At 49.0% G+C, this 16416-nt stretch overlaps 1 protein-coding gene across 7 annotated transcripts in view; it reads right to left on the bottom strand.

Moving 5' to 3' along the window:
- Gas7 (growth arrest specific 7) overlaps nt 1–16416 on the bottom strand; it is a 218733-nt gene that overhangs the window by 35904 nt on the left and 166413 nt on the right. For 6 of the 7 annotated variants that reach the window (XM_051168033.1, XM_051168032.1, XM_051168031.1 and 3 more), the window contains exon 4: nt 4273–4358. The exons of the other annotated variant lie outside the window; for it this stretch is intronic. In XM_051168033.1, the coding sequence (XP_051023990.1) occupies nt 4273–4358 (86 nt within the window). The remainder of the gene's footprint in view (nt 1–4272; nt 4359–16416) is intronic. 7 annotated transcript variants of the gene reach the window in all.

Genomic DNA, 16416 nt, shown 5'->3' with positions numbered 1-16416 from the left:
GATACAACTGTTGGCCCATTGTCTTTCTCCCACAGGCAGGGCGGAGCCTTTTTCTACCTCAGAGCCTAGCAATGACCTAGGGGTGTGCACTACTGAAGTAAAGGGCCTGGGAAGGATGCAGGGGCATAGCATCTCCGCTCTTTCTCCACTTAAGCTGCGTTCTTCAACATATACCCTGTTAGGTGTCCATGCTCTGAGTCCTTCCTCTTTTCCTTGGTGTGTTTCTGGAGTGGTCATAAAGCCAGAGTAGTGGGAAAATGGACTGCAAATAGGCCCAGGTAATGGTAGGCAGGAAGAGAAGGCACAATCTAGGATAAGCTTCCTTCGACTGTGGCAAAGCTGTTAGCCTTTGACCCCTGGGTTCTTTCCCAACAGAAGCAGGAAGGCGCCCTTTATCCAGGACCTAGGCACAGCCCCCTTGATGAATGCAGTACTGAAACTGTCCACTGGGTGGCACCAGACCACCATCACCTGTGCCCATCCACCCTAGGTCTCACAAGACTGAGCAATGGAGAAAAGCAGGAACCCCCCAGGAGCGCCTGGGCACCCTGCCATGGCCCCCCAACTCCGTCCATGACGCGGAATGGTAGGCATATTAGGTGTGCCTGCCCCTTCCTGGAACCATTCTTCCCATTCACCTTCTCAGAGAGAGGGAAGCCAGCAAATCTGGGCTTGGCCATTGTGGCCCCAAATCCTGCCTTTCAGATGGTCACGTGGTCCTTCATTCAGTCATATTTCAATTACTGTCCAAATGCACAGACATGCTAGAGACTAAACCCCGAGCCTTGGAAACACCAGGTAAGTAATTTACCACTGAGCCACGTTCTGGCCCTGAGTTATTATTGAGAGAAATTGGGAGTTGTGATTGACAGTCTAGGATGGAGAGTAAATCCCCCTGTGTATTGAAGAACACCATGTATGCTTAGGCATCTGCTGGGCCCTGCTGTCCTTTAAAGGGGTACTCTCTCAAGCTAATTATGGTGAGCCATTAGAGCTCTTAGATAATTAGCTTCAGAGGTTCACACTCTGGGATGAAAAAGCAGCGGCTTCTGTATTCAAATATCTTTGCAAAGCCTAAAAGAATCCTTAAAAGTCCACCTTGTAGTTCTGGGATGCAGCGAGTAGACACAGGTTTTTCCTTTCTGCATACTGCACTGTTTAATTTTGTTTCTTTGATGGGGTCTCAACTTCAAGGTTATCATCCAAAAAGAGTATTCTGTTAACCTGCCCATATGTAGCAGTCACTGTCTACCAAGCCAGGGATCTAAAAAACCTAATACCACATGTCCTTAAGGGACGTGTGTGTGTGTGTGTGTGTGTGTGTGTGTGTGTGTGTGTGTGTGTATGTGTGTCTGTGTGTGTGTGTTTATGTGTATCTATGCACACTCATATATGTGAGCACACATGAGGTATGGCAGAGGTCAATCCCAGTTGCTCTCTATTTTCGTTTTTCTGTCATTGGCTTAGAGCACCAAGTACACAAGTACACAAGTGCCAGTGCACTCCAGTAATCCCCCTGTCTCCACTTCCCCAGCTCTAGGATTACAAGGTCACTACCATGGCCTACCCTTAATGAGGGTGCTGGGGATTGAACTCGGGTCCTCAGGGCTGTGCAATAAGCACTTCATTGACTGAGCTCTCTCTTCAGCAGCCAGATCCTGTTTTCTTTTCTTTTCTTTCTTTCTTTCTATTTCTTTTCTTTTTTCTTTCTTTCTTTTTTTTTCTTTCTTTCTTTCTTTCTTTTTTTTTTTTTTTTCGAGACAGGGTTTCTCTGGGTAGCCTTGACTGTCCTAGACTCACTTTGTAGACCAGGCTGGCCTCGAACTCACAGCGATCCACCTGCCTCTGCCTCCCGAGTGCTGGGATTAAAGGCACCCTCATGCTTGGCCGCAGATCCCATTTTCTTAAACAAAAGAGTATATCTTTTATAAAAGTGAAATGTGTTGATTTTAGAAAACTGGAAGAAAGCATAAACAAAATAAACATTACTCATGTTCTCTGATTAAGCTTTTACAACCTCAGCATGATTCATATTTTCAAACTGGCCAATTCCCTGTTGCGGGAGCTGTCCTGCCCATTGTGCAACAGGGAGTGATGTCACTTGCTTCTATCTACTGGATGCATCGACAACCCCTCTCTATCAAAATCAGAGACGCCACCAGCTGTCTCCGGGGAAGAATCTCAGTCTGAGATGCAGTGAAGCCTCCACAGGGGATCTGGTCCTCTTTCCTCTCATAAGCTCAATTTTCCTTCTTCTGAATAGGAGTGAATGCACCTTATTTACACACACGTGGACTAACCAGTGCTCGCATGCACCCATGCACACGTGAACACCTGTGCATGCACACACTCACACGTAAGCAGGCAGCCACATGAGTGCAGGTGCTCATGGAAGTAAGCAGAGGGTGGAGTCCCTTGGAGCTAGAGTTGCAGGCTGTTATGAGCTGCCTGATATGGGTGACTGGAATTGAACTCAGGTCCTCTGACAAACAGTACACTCTTAACTCCTGGGCCATCTCCCACTCAACCCCAGCCCTCCCACCCAATTTGAATTGTAACCGTCTCCTGAGGATGCTTTTCTCCAGGAGGATGCTTTCTGATGGCTGTGTGATAGCACTGACTGGCGAGATGTCCAGCACCAGAAGCCGTTTTGCCCATTCTCTGTTGTTGGACAGTTAGATTGGGTCCCGAGTTATCGGGATATAAATAATGCTTGTATGAATCACCTCACATGTAAATCAGAATCTCTGAGCACATTCCAAGAACAGATAGAGGAGGAAAAATTCCAGTCTCCAAGGCCTAGAGCACATGGTTATATCAGCCTCCAGATTCTAAGCCACACCAGCAGCATGCTTGCTTTAAGCAGACACAGGAGCTTCACAATGTTTCCAGAGGCCAGGGGAGTCATGTGTCAGTGGGGGAGGGAAGAATGGAAGCTGCTTCTAGTGTCCTTCCTCATGGTGCTGGGGTGGCAACATGGTTCTGTTGTGGTTCAACTGTCGCTTATGTCTTCAGAAACACTCAAGCCAGATGACAAGCCATTTTCCCTTCCAACACATTAGCCAGCTGGTAGAGAAGGCTATTATTGGTGGCTCAACAGGACATATAAAATCAGGGTTGACTTATGACAAATGATGTGTGCAAGGATTTGAGGGGGTCAGACACAGAAAGCCCTGTGTACTGTTAACTAAGCCTAGATCTCTACCAGCCAGGCATGGTCTCAAGTAGGAGCACCACTACTGGCATCTGGGGGATGGCTGGGAATGGACACCCTGATCATATCGGGCCCTGGACAAGAGACAGGAGACTGGAAAGACCTGCCTACACTGAGCAAACACAGCTGTTGTTCTCAGCAGTATTACCACCATCATCATCATCACCACCATCACCATCATCACCATCATCAGCACAGCAGCAGCATCACATGGCCCTGTAAGCTGCCATATCGATCCCAGAGAAAATATGACAGGGCTTGGAGGCCTCTTTAAGAAAGTCTTCTTGATGTTCTGTGAGGAGACTCCCGCAGCCCCGACCCTGCCATTTAGATGAAACTTCTTGCACATATGGAAAACACAGGACATTTCATTGGGTCCACTGTGACCCCTGACTCAGTCTCATGAGCTTGCTCCTCTGTGGTCCTATGCTCATGAGGGAATACTATTGATACCCATCTCATGATGCCACGTGTGTCAAACGGGATGGCGAACGAGACAGCCGTTAGAGAATCTTAAGACATATTTCCAGCTGGGAATGGTGGTCCATACCTGTGATCCCAGAACTTGGGGATCTGGAGGCAGGAGGATCAAAAACTAGGAGGCCACCTGGGCCACAGAAGACCCTGTCACAAAAGCAAAGCCACACCTAATTCTTTTCACCCTGTAGCCATTTTTATGCTGGGTTAGTGGATGAGATGGTCACATGCCTACATTCCACTCAACGTGACTGAGGATGGGCACAGCAAAGGACAAAGACAATGGCATGGCTGGTTCACATTGACCTGACCAGAAACTTGGACACTAGCGGACGTGTGGGTAGCAGGGTGGATCTCTCTGCCCTGACAATTATAATCCATTATCTTGCAGTCTAATTACCCTCCACTTTCAGCAAACCAGTGAACTGCACTTCTGCAAGCTCTCCTTCATCAGGATCTGCTGGGACAGCTATGGGATACTTTCCACTAACGGCAGAAAAGGGCCACACTCCCTGACTCCCAAGGATAGCCTTCCTGGCCTAGACACTCAGCTGCCCCTACCTCCCTTGGCAGCCCCTTACCTGGGAATCACCGATGGATTTTCGGAGACTCATGTGGGCAGTCTCTGGAGGGTGCGCCGGGGTCCCTGAGGCGTGGTGTCCATTCACTGTGGGGACAGAGACACAGCTCAGATGCTGCGGGGGGGGCCACAGACAGGCACGCTCGACTTCCGGCCACAGCAGCCCTCTCTCTCCCACCTCATCCCAGGGTTGCAGGAGGTCTCATGTGGCAGGGACCAGCTATTGGAATCCAATCTGCAGCTAAGAGCTAGGAGCACCCGTCCTGACAGCCAGTGTACTGAACTCTCAAGGGACCGACTTCCTTCTCAAGAGCATGGTTGGCAGAAGCTGAGGTCATCAGAGCCCAGCTGCCATCACAGGTGCTGACAAGGGGTCCTGTCTCTTTCTCCTGAGTCAGGTGGCTCTTCTACCACGGCTCTGTGAGTCCTCTTCCTCTCTCTAGGGAAATTCTCCACCCTCAAGTCTCTGAATGCTGGCATGCAAGTGAGGGTGAATATCCACTTCAAAGGAGTTTGAACTTTTAGGATTTGGGACTGTTTGCGTAGGCACATACCAGATATGTAGCTCCAGTCCCAACAGCCAAACCCTGAGACACTCTTCAACCTGACTGGGTTTGGAGTTACTGGGTTACACACCTCTGGGCATGACTGTGGGGGAGAGTTAACTGAAGGAAGTTAAATGTGAGCATGTTTAGGCTGACTAAGGGGTGGGGAGCATTAAAGCCTGGTAAGCTGGCTCTCATCTCTCTCTGCGTCCTAACTACACATGCTGCCTCATACTGCGTCCCCCAATAATGAACCAAAGCAGACCCCTCCTTTTTTGTAGTGTGTGTGTGTGTGTGTGTGTGTGTGTGTGTGTGTGTGTGTGTGTATGGTGTTCTCAGGGGCCTTGTTATTGTGAGACAGACTCTCAGTAGGACCTGAGGCTCAGTAGTCACAGTAGGCTGACAGCCATCAAACCCCAGGGATCTGCTTGCCTCTGCCTCCTCCCCCCCCCCAGTCCCGGGGTAACATACACACATGCTGCACTTGTCTTCTCTGTAGATGCTAGGAATGGGATTCAGGTGCTCATGTGTGTACAGTAGGTGCCCTCCCATGTAAGCTGTCTCCGAGCCCCATAAGTTGCTCTGTCTCCTAATAAATGAATGATCATCAAACACACAAGTTCTTGAGCCGCACTCTTCCTAAAACAAAACCAATATTGTCTAGTGGCTCACACCTGTCATCCTAGAACTCAGAAGGTTGAAGCTGAAAGACTATAAGCTTGAGGGCTGCCCAGGTGCCAGAGCGAGGTCCACACCAACTTGGGGAACATAGTGAGATGATGTCACCAGATAAAAAATAAAAAGGACCGGACATGGTGGTACACGCCCTTAATCTCAGAGCCCAGGAGGCAGAGGCAGGTGAATCTCTGTGAGTTCAAGGCCAGCCTATACTACATAGTGCTTTAGAATGAGACCCTATCCCAATAAGCAAAACAAAACAATACAAAAAGGGCTGGGAATGTGGCTTTAGTGGTGGAATGTCTCTAGGATGTTCAAGTGTCTGTGTTCAATCCTTAGGAGCACAGACGTGCCTGTGCACGTGCACATGCGCACACACCCCACACACATGCACATACACACATCACACACAAACAATACACACATATCACACATATACAACAGTCACAACACATTCCACACACATGTATCACTCACATACGCACCACAACACACGTACCACACGTGTACCACTGACACACGCACACACATATGAGACATGCACACATACCTCTCTCACGCACACATACACCACACACACACACATACCACACACACACACACACATACACACACACACACCACATACACCACACATACCACACACACACACACACCACATACACACCACATACACCACACACACACACATACCACACACACACACACACACACACACCATTCACACCCCTACCCCTATATGCCACCTCACAAAGCTTTAAAGCCACACCCCTCTAGAACGTGTACTTCCTGGGGCATACTCACTCATATGCCAACTGCGTGCTGATGAACCTCCTTCTAAGGGGTGGGGCAGCCTTGATTTCAGTGTCTTCCCGTTGCTCCGGGTAACCACATGTGTCACAGCCAGCTTCAGGCCTCAGCCTTGCTTCTCACTCCAGACCTCATGGGTTCATATTGTGACCCAGACCCTTCCCCAGATCCATGAGCTAAGAAAATGCGTGTGATTCCAGACAGACTCCAAATGTGCTTAGTTAGTATACACTCAAAGAGGCAGTGCATGTGAAAGTGACGTGCATCTTCTACAGGACTTTATTTAAAAGGATGAGGAGAGGAGAGGTGGCTCAGGGGTCATGACACTGAATGCTCTTGCAAAGGACCTGGGCTCATTCCTGACACCTTCATAAAAGCTCACTTCCAGGTCCAGGGATCTAGCACTTTCTTCTGGCCTCTGTGGGCACCACACACATGCAATGCAGAGAAAATACACAATTTAAAAGGAGAATAGAAGGGAAGGGTCAGGGAGGGGAGGTTGCTGTTTAGCATCTGAGAGCCATCAGCTAGCACCCTCTCTGGAAACTGGAGAGTTACGTTGTCCTCATGCCCTGGGCTGGCCGAGACTACCAATGGATACACACACACACACACACACAGAGAGAGAGAGAGAGAGAGAGAGAGAGAGAGAGAGAGAGAGAGAGGGAGAGGGAGAGGGAGAGGGAGAGGGAGAGGGAGAGGGAGAGGGAGAGGGAGAGGGAGAGGGAGAGGGAGAGGGAGAGGGAGAGGAGAGGGAGAGGGAGAGGGAGAGGGAGAGGGAGAGAGAGAGAGAATAGTTAGAGGACCACAGGAAGGCATAGGAAGTAATGTCCCGTTCACATTTCTTCCAGAAGTCCATCAAGCAGGAAGCGGAAGAGAACACATGTAAAAGTCACGGGTGCTTACTACAGACAGGGCGTTTCGTTTACATGTAAAACATCCCCCAGGCTCGTGCATTTGAACACTGGCCCCTAGCTGGAAACATTGTTCTGAGAGACTGTGATGCCTTTGGAACACTAGGCCTAACTGGCAAACACAGATCCCCTGGGGGAGGGGTTACCAGCTAGCTGCATTATTCACGCATGCGCTCTACCTCCCGTTATTCACGCATGCGCTCTACCTCCCGCTACACTGAGAAGATGTGAATCCTGGTAGCTGGCTCCCTCAGCTGTGAGCTCCGTGGTGCCTTCCCTGCCATGAAGGACAAACCCTCTGAAACGGTGAGCCAATGCTTACATTTTTTTCCCCTAGACAGAATCCCAAAGCTTTGGAGTGTTTAAGATGACATCACAAGTGGAAATTTTTGTGCCGTGAAACAAGGTTTAAAATATTGTGTAAAATCACCTATGGGGCTCCCTGTTTATACTTGGATCCCATCCCCCCAAATGTTTCCTTATGTATATGTGAATACTACAACAAAAAAAAATCAGAAACATCTGGTTCCAAATCATTTTAGCTAAGGGACACCAAGCCTGGAATGGAGATTAGCCAGGGCTGAAAGACACCATGGGCAGTGAATAGGCAAAGCCAATTCCAGGGAGACCCTTTTCATGCTGGGGGGTGGAGCCCATCATCTCCCGCTTGTGGCAGACAACCCAGAGCCATCTGCAAGCAGGGTGATAGTCAACTGCCCCTGTGGAGTTGGGATTCTCCTGGGTCTTTAAGATCAGCTCTAGACTCCTCCAGACAGCTAGGCAGGAGTATACACGTGCACACATGCATGCACACACATACACTCACCAAGATAAGAGAAATTCGTATATAGCAGTCTCTACCCGCATCTCCTCCTTCAGTGTTTGGAGAAGAAAGAACAATGCTTCTGCCTGGCCAGCTCCCAGCCATGGTTCTCACTCAGCTCTCAGATGCTTGGCCAAATGTCATTCACATCAACTCAATAAGAAAGGCAGCCAGAGAGGAGCATCCAGGACTTCAAAAGCATCAGATAGGCAAGCGGCTCTGTCAGGAAAGCTCTTACATCAACCACAGTACACCCACTGCCAAAGTGGGACACCAGAGGAAGTTTGCTTATCAAATAGGACAGCGCCAAAATGGATAGAATATAGGTGCTGAAACTGGACATGGTGGTCCAAGCCTGCAATCTAACATGTGGGGGCAGGGGTGGGGGAGGGGTGCTGATGGCTTGAAGTAGCAGGACTGCAAGGTGAACAGCCAGCAAAGGGAAGGAACACCTTGCCTCAAAAAGAAACGCCTGGAAGTATAGGACAGCAGTGGACACTGTGCACACTGCTTGGACTCTGGGTCTGAGTAATAGGCAGGCATAAGGACAAATGGGATCTGTGTAGTTTAATTTAAAGAGCTGAGTGGAGGACATGTATAAAACATCCTAGCCTAAAAACAAAGAGGACAACACTTGCCAAGAAGCCATGGGACATTTGAAAAGTTAGCCACACTTAAGCCACAAATAAACTGCTGGTGCACAGCAGAAGGCATAAATAATTCAGGCCACATTCTTTGACCAGAATACAATAAAAGTAGATATTAATAATGAAAAACAAACACACAGGGCTCGTGCCCTCCAAACTTCCAAATAGCTGGAAACCTAAGAACATGCCCTCCTAAGGACTGTCAGGCTAAAAGAGATCTTAAAAGCATAATTACACATTATTTAGAAGAGAATAAGGAAGAATATGTTAAAAATGAATGGATAAAGCCTGCATTGTAGTTTGAGGGGAATTCATAGCCTTAATTATTCTATTACCAAGCCCAAAGGAACAAAATTAAATGGACTAAACATTCCCCCTAAAGAATCTTGGTGGAAAAAAAAATTAAATGACCTACAAAATAAAGCAAGGAGAACAGGAGGCAGGCCCAAGGAGGGAAACAATGTTAAGGGATGAGAATGACAGTGGCTACCTAGAGCTGGCACTCTCTCTTCCTCCCCACCTCCCATCCATGTGTCACTATGTGGGCATGCATGTGCATGCATGCATGTGTCTGTGTGTGTGTGTGTGTCTGTGTGTGTGTGTGTATGTGTGTATGTGTATGTGTGTGTGTGTATGTGTGTATGTGTATGTGTGTGTATGTGTGTGTGTATGTGTGTGTGTGTGTGTGTATGTGTGTGTATGTGTGTGTGTATGTGTGTGTGTGTGTGTGTGTGTGTGTGTGTGTGTGTGTGTGTGTGTGTGTGTGTGTGTGTGTGTGTGTGTGTGTGTGTGTGTGTGTGTGTGTGTGTTTGGGGTGGGGTAGGAATAACAACAATAGGAAAGGGAGATGAAGTAGCTTAATTTGAGCGTAACCACAAGTGCTTAGGGTTAGGAATGAGAACACTTAAGCACAGCAAACACAGGCAAGATTTTTTTTTTTTAAACGCAAGAGCAAGTGATTTCTAATCATAGACTAATAAAACCCATACCTCCCATAAGATTCAAATTATCAAAATTATTTCATGAATACTTGAAGTGGGAGGGGGAGGAGAAAAAGAGGAAAGGGAAGAGGAAGGAGGAAGAAGAAAGGAGGGGGAGGGACAAAAAGAGAAGGGGAGGAAGGGGAGAGGAGAAGGAGGAGGAGGAGAAGGAGGAGGGGGAATAAGAGGAGGAGGAGGAGGAAGAAGAGGAGAAGGAGGAGAAGGAGAAGGAGGAGGAAGAAGAGGAGGAGGAGGAGGAAGAGGAGGAGGAGAAGGAGGAGGGGGAATAAGAGGAGGAGGAGGAGGAAGAAGAGGAGAAGGAGAAGGAGGAGAAGGAGAAAGAGGAGGAAGAAGAGGAGGAGGAGGAAGAGAAGGAGGAGGAAGAGGAAGAAAAGGAGGAGGAGGAGGAGGAGGAGGAGAAGGAGGAGGAGGAAGAGGAGGAGGAGAAAGAGGAGGAGGAGGAAGAGGAGGAGGAGGAAGAGATCTTTGAAAAGTTTACCTACACTAAAAGGCACCAGGTCCAGATGGTTTTATGAGTTAAGCTTGTTAACACTCTGAAGAAATAGCCAGCCACAAGTTATCCCAAGGCCTAGAAACACATGGAGGTTCTCTCAGGCCACACATTCTGACCGCTTTACCCCACGCAGACAAATCATAGCTCAGTCTATTGACAAAATGTTTTCTCTGAGCAGGTAGTGATGCCTCTGTCTTAGAGATCACCAGGTTCCAATAACCCCAGCGTGTCCCCCAGCTCTTTGAGGGAGAGGCTGCCCTTCTGACCCCCACTCACTACCTCCCCAGAAATCACAAGGCAAGCTATATGGGCTGCATCCTGCCACCTAGCCCTGGCTCCTCTGGCTCCCAGCCCTGCCAGGAGCCAGCTAATGCCCAGGCATCCTGCCTTTAATCTACCCTCTTGTTCTCTCTTCAGTTCTAGTCTGTCAGCTGTTGGCTAATTACTGCTCATGTCAAAACAATTACTGGGAAGAAAAACTAATTTTCCACTCAACCGTTTCTCCCCACACAGCAGTTCCCTCTTGACCCGGTTGTGTTGCTGGTCTCTCTACTCCAGGCCGGAATGTTCAGAAAGCTTACCAGTGTAAAAATGAGAACCGTTAAAGCCCACGAGCCCCAGGGCTCCTAGCCGTGAGCACCCTCATTCTCTGGGCTCCTAATTCACCAGCAATGGCCACAGGAGACATGGAGCCCATGTGGAGATTTCCAGGGCCTCCGGCCTCTGAGAGGGAAGTAAAATTGGCCAAGGGTTACTCAGCCATAAAGAGAACAGAAAGGGATGGAGATATAAGAAAAAGCATCAAATGCCAAACTCAGGGGCTTCGATGGCTTAAAAGGGGACTAAAAAGCTCCAGCCAGTTTGTAACTGTAGTAACCTCGAAGATAAATGTAAACCCGAGCACCTACACACTGCCTTCCACTTAACGGCCAGTCAGACAGAGGGCTTGAGAGATGAACAGTGAGAAGAGGAGGAGGTTGATGAGGGGAGAGTGATGGCAAAAGGCCGAGAGGGAACAGAAAAACATGGAGGCACCGAGTAACAAAGCCAGCAGTGTCTGCCACTCGGAATTCACCCTCTCAGGAGCTCTGTGCTCTCTTTTCAGCCCCAATTCCTGTTATAAAAAGTTCCTTCCCAATTCCCAGCCTCCAGGTTTCTGTTGTCCAAGAGAGGAAAGAAGGCGAGCACTGGACACCTGCATGCAACTCCTTAGGCTCTGGCCTAACTTTCCATCTCTATGGAGTGAGCATAGTAACTTATCCCTACTCTGAGTAAGACACCTGGGAGCTCTGGGGCTCGTTGTTCTGGAGATCCATCTATCTACTCTTTTCCCTGCCTTCCCTTGCTCCCACCCATCCATCCATCTATCCATCCATCCATTCGCTTATCTACCTAATAATCTACCCATCCATCCATCCATCCATCCATCCATCCATCCATCCATATATCTATCCTCCCACTCACCCATCCTTTCATCATCTATCCATCCTTTCATCATCCATTCATCCTTCCATACATTCTTCTACTCACCCATCCATCCATCCATCCATCCATCCATTGATCCACTCATTATCCATCCACCCATCCATCCATCCATCCATCCATCCATCCATCTGCTTATCTACCTAATCATTCATCTACCCATGTATCCATTCCTCCCATCATTCATTCATCCATCCATTCTTCCACTCATCTACCCACCTACCCACCCACCCATCCATCCATCCATCCATCCACCCACCCACCCACCCACCTACCACTGCATTAAGCAGTGAGTCACCATGGTGTTTCCCTAGCTGTAATACAACACTCCTTTGAGGAAGCTCTTTATATATGTACTTACGTATCTTATAGTATCATGGGAAGAAGTGTCCAGCAGTGCTACACACACCACACACACACACACACACACACACACACACACACACACACAGAGTTGGGGAGAGGCATAGGGACAGACCCATCTAGGGTAGTAATGCAGACTCCTATGGAATTTGCGTTTGGGAAACACAGCTGTAGCTGCAGGAGAATGCTAGCGTGGCTTCTGAGGTCAGCACCCTGATTATAAGTGGGCACAGCTCTGCCTCCTTTCAGCCTCAGCATGCCTTGCAGATACCTCTTCAACTCTAAGTCTTCAGAGAATATGGGGTCCTCCTTGGGCTATTCAGGGAAGTAGTTTTACATTCTGTCAGGCCAGTTGGTCCTTACTGTCTGTCATGGCTGTCTAGGATGTAGACTGTGCTCCAGAAGATGAAATCCATGGTGCACGTTCTCCCATGGCTGTGATTGGGTGAAAGCCCAAGAGCAACACTACGGGATCAGCTTCCTCAAACTCCCGGGAGGCTTAGCCACCAGGACCACGGGTTCTAAAGGCCTTGCCGCCTCTTTCTGACGGGAAGCAGCATGTTCTTCTCCTCTGATGACAACGGAGGAGGTCTGATCTAGGCTGTGGGGTAGGCTTTCAGCCTGACTGCTTGCTGGTCTGTGGTGTAGGAGAGTCCTGTTCCTGAGTGGCCGGCTGAGGCGTCCCGTGCTTCCTGACCTGGGGCTGTGTGGGAGGCCTTGGCTCGGAGCTCAGCAAGGGTCTCTACTCAGGGGAGACATAGCTGTCTGATGTATACTCTCCTAGATCACTTCTTGGCCTCCTCCCAAATCCTGGCAGGACCTCACTAACCCTGGGCCCCTCCCTGTCCCTTGTACCCAAGTCCCTCTGAGCTTCTGGAGACCTAAAGATGATCCCTAACTTGGCCTGGTCTCTAAGACTGGCAAAGGCTGGCCCTAAACCCTGTTTTCCCAAACACCCTTCCCTACACCCGACCAGCACAGCCTTGGTAAATAGTAGGTGTTTTCATCTTAAAGAAAAAAAAAATACCAGTTCAGTGTGCACCCTGGGCCCTGAGGCTTAGGCAGGAGCTCCTTCCATATACTTGCTCTGTTGGATACACCAAACACTGGCTGCTGGTGGCTTCTTAAACAAAATTAAATAAAATATAAATGCAGCAGGAGTTCGGGGGAAGCATCTTAGACTAGAAAAAGTGTATCCAAGGAAAACCTATGAAATCCAAATAGAGCCTGACATTTAGTTAAGAGTAACACGCGAGGTTCACTTCCTGGTTCTGACAAGTGGACTCTGGCTGTGGGAGACATTCACAGGGGAAACTGAGTCAAGGATCTACAGGGCAGCCTTAGACTGTAGCTCAGCAGCAGAGGCCTTGCCTAGCATACATGAGGCCCTGGGTCCCACACCTAGTGCTACCATCCCCTTCCCTAAAAATTGATTTGAAAAGAAAGGGTTTACAGGGACTTCACTATTTTTTTTTCTATTTGTTTATAAGCATAAAATGGTCCCAAAAAGAATTTTAAAGCTATTTAATTAAGGTAAGCTAAAAATGTTAGTTTTTCAGGCACAGGAGTCATGTGAGAAGCACAAATGGCCTGTGGCCTCAGTATGGAACATGGGATATAGGCCGTGCTCATGGTCCGCACAAGCCCTATACGGGGGCACAGCACTGTTTTCTGCTGTCCCTTAGCCTACAAGTGACTCAGGCACCATCAAGAACACCATCCTTACTCCATTTCTCTCCCCTGTGCCTGATACTATTTCTCTATCCACAAACCAAAAAACTTCCACAATGTGTGCTAAAGCAGCCCAAAGAGGGACTTCGATGTTTCCAGCGGTTACTGAAAGGCTCTCAGGAGTTCTCTTGTGGTCTAAACGGCTTTTCATTTAGAAAGCCTGGCAGCAGGCAGCCCGAGTAAAGCCGCTGAATCCACAGGGCCCCTTAACTCTGGTGACATTAAAAGAGGCAATGTGGGCCAGGTCCCCGGCCCAGTAGTCACCGCAAATATCACCCAAGATTTAAAAAGAAGAATGTGTTCCCAGGGCTGAGGTTCACACCCAGCTCTCTCCTCCCCAGCCGGGAGCCTGGCTGGGCCAGCCCTGCTTTGAGCCTTAAGACTCCCTGGAAGGCAGGAGGGCCCCTGGAATTGAAACTAGCTCCACTCCCGCCCTTCACCAGCATGTGGCATGATGAGGTTAATCTGTGGTTTCCCGGCATTGTTCGGTGTCCTGTGTTTTCCTTCAGGAGGGACCAGAGGGATATCTGTGGTCTGTGGTCAGGAAATGGGACTGGGTTTCCTACACACATACACACACACACACACACACACACACACACACACACACACACACACATACACATACACACACTCACACATACACACACTCACACATACACACACACACATACACACATATACACACACACATTCACACTGACAGATTCACACACACATACACACACATACTCACACTCACACATATACACACACTCATACACATACTCACATACACACTCACACACATACACACACACACACACACACACATACACTCACACACACACACACACTGTAAAACCTCTCCCCTGCTAACAGGGAGCCCAGGGCTAGTACAGCCTGGCAGCGGCTCACGGAGCTAGTAGTGCTCGCCGTCAGCCATCCTTTCCACCTCCCAGGCAGCATGGAATCCAGCATGTTCCTCTTTCAGCTCACCTGGCCCCACAGACACTGTCTCCAGATCCCTGCTATCCGGACCAGCCCCACCCCAGCCCCACCCCAGCCCCACCCCAGCCCCTCCAGGCCCACCCCAGCCCCACCCCAGCCCCACCCCAGCCCCTCCAGGCCCCCTTCTGTTTTCAAGGCCTACTCATGCTACTGGGGCCCTTGTCTCAGGGGCTTTGACCTGGCTGTTCCTCGACGGAGTCACTGCCTCCCCAACCCTGCCTTATCACTGTCCTTAAATCTTGTCCTAAATGTCACTTCTCTGCTGAGGTCTTCTGGTTCCCCTAGTCACTGTCACATCGTCCCACTTTCACTCCTTGTTAGAGCGCACAGGGATTGCCTGGCCTAGTTCCTTGTGCTTGTTTGTCCAAGTCCCCCATAAAGTCTGTCACCCGGAAATGGGAAGCAGTGACATGTTTGGGGATAAAGGTGGTTGACAGGGTCCACAAGATGGCTTGGGTGGTCAATGCGCTTGCTGGGCAAGCCTGACAACCTGAGTAGGATCCCTGGATGTCACCAACTCCCCAAAGTTGTCCTCTGACTTCTGATGTTGTGGTACATCACACTACACACACACACACACACACATACACACACACACACACACACACACCAATAAATAAAATAAAAAGATAAAGAGGTTACTACACTACCACTGTGACTTTCACAGAAACAAACAAGAGAAAGCTCTGAGACCCAGGCCCTGCATGTAGGGTCTCCGTGAGAGAAGACTTCGACCCCAAGAGCCCGAGGATTTGGTCCAATTCCGAAGCAACCTCGGGTCCTTTTCCTGTCTGTGTCTCTTTTCCCACAATAAAATCCAATCTCTGTGAGACTAAATGAGAAAAAGGTCTAGAAAAACAAAACAAAACAAAACAAAAAATAATCCCCAAAACCTTGTGAACTTTTACAGAGAAACAGAGTGGTCACCATGTCTTTCTTTATTTAAGAAATTCAGATTCAAATATAAGCGGGGGGGGGGGGAGACGATAGCATGTGCCAGACCCTGCTATCACTGGAATGGTACATGAAGAAGGAGGGATGCTGGAGGGGAGATGGAGGACAGTAGATACACTTGGATTTTAAGTACCACAAAGGGGGGAGGGAAAGGCCTCACATTCAGTTGGGATACATTCTTCATTACATTGTATAGCTGATGCACTCCACACTAAAGTGGGTGTGAAACCAAAAAGTGGGTTTTAGAACCCAAGCCAGTCTTCCCTGTCCCTGTGGGTGATAAGCCAGAGACCCCTGAAAGACCAAGGACTCTACTGTGGTAGGCAGTAGTGAATGGAAGTTCTGTCCCCAGAACAGCTTCTTAACTCCCACTGTTGTCCTGTAAGCCCAGGAGTCTGCTGTGGGCCTCTCCTGTGCCCTGTGGGACATTTAGCAAGACCCCTGGACCCTTCCCAGAAGATGCCTGTGAGCATCCGATAGCCTGATAGTCTCCTCAGACCCTGACTAACGCCTGTGAATGGCAAAGCCTCCCAGAGTTGAGATCAGACAGGCTGGCAAGCACATGACGCGCTATGGATGAACACAGTGGGGGCCCCAATGACATGTGCTGATGCATCCGGGTATCTTTCAGAACAGGGTGTGCCCACCAAACCTCCAAAGAGATCTGACCACTGAGCTCCTTTGCCAGAGGGCTGCTTGTGCAGAACTCTGGGG

The sequence above is a fragment of the Acomys russatus genome, chromosome 25, assembly GCF_903995435.1.
Source record: "Acomys russatus chromosome 25, mAcoRus1.1, whole genome shotgun sequence".
Lineage (NCBI taxonomy): Eukaryota > Metazoa > Chordata > Mammalia > Rodentia > Muridae > Acomys > Acomys russatus.
Note: the sequence above shows the minus strand (reverse complement) of the source record. Positions and strands in the feature narration are given on the sequence as shown.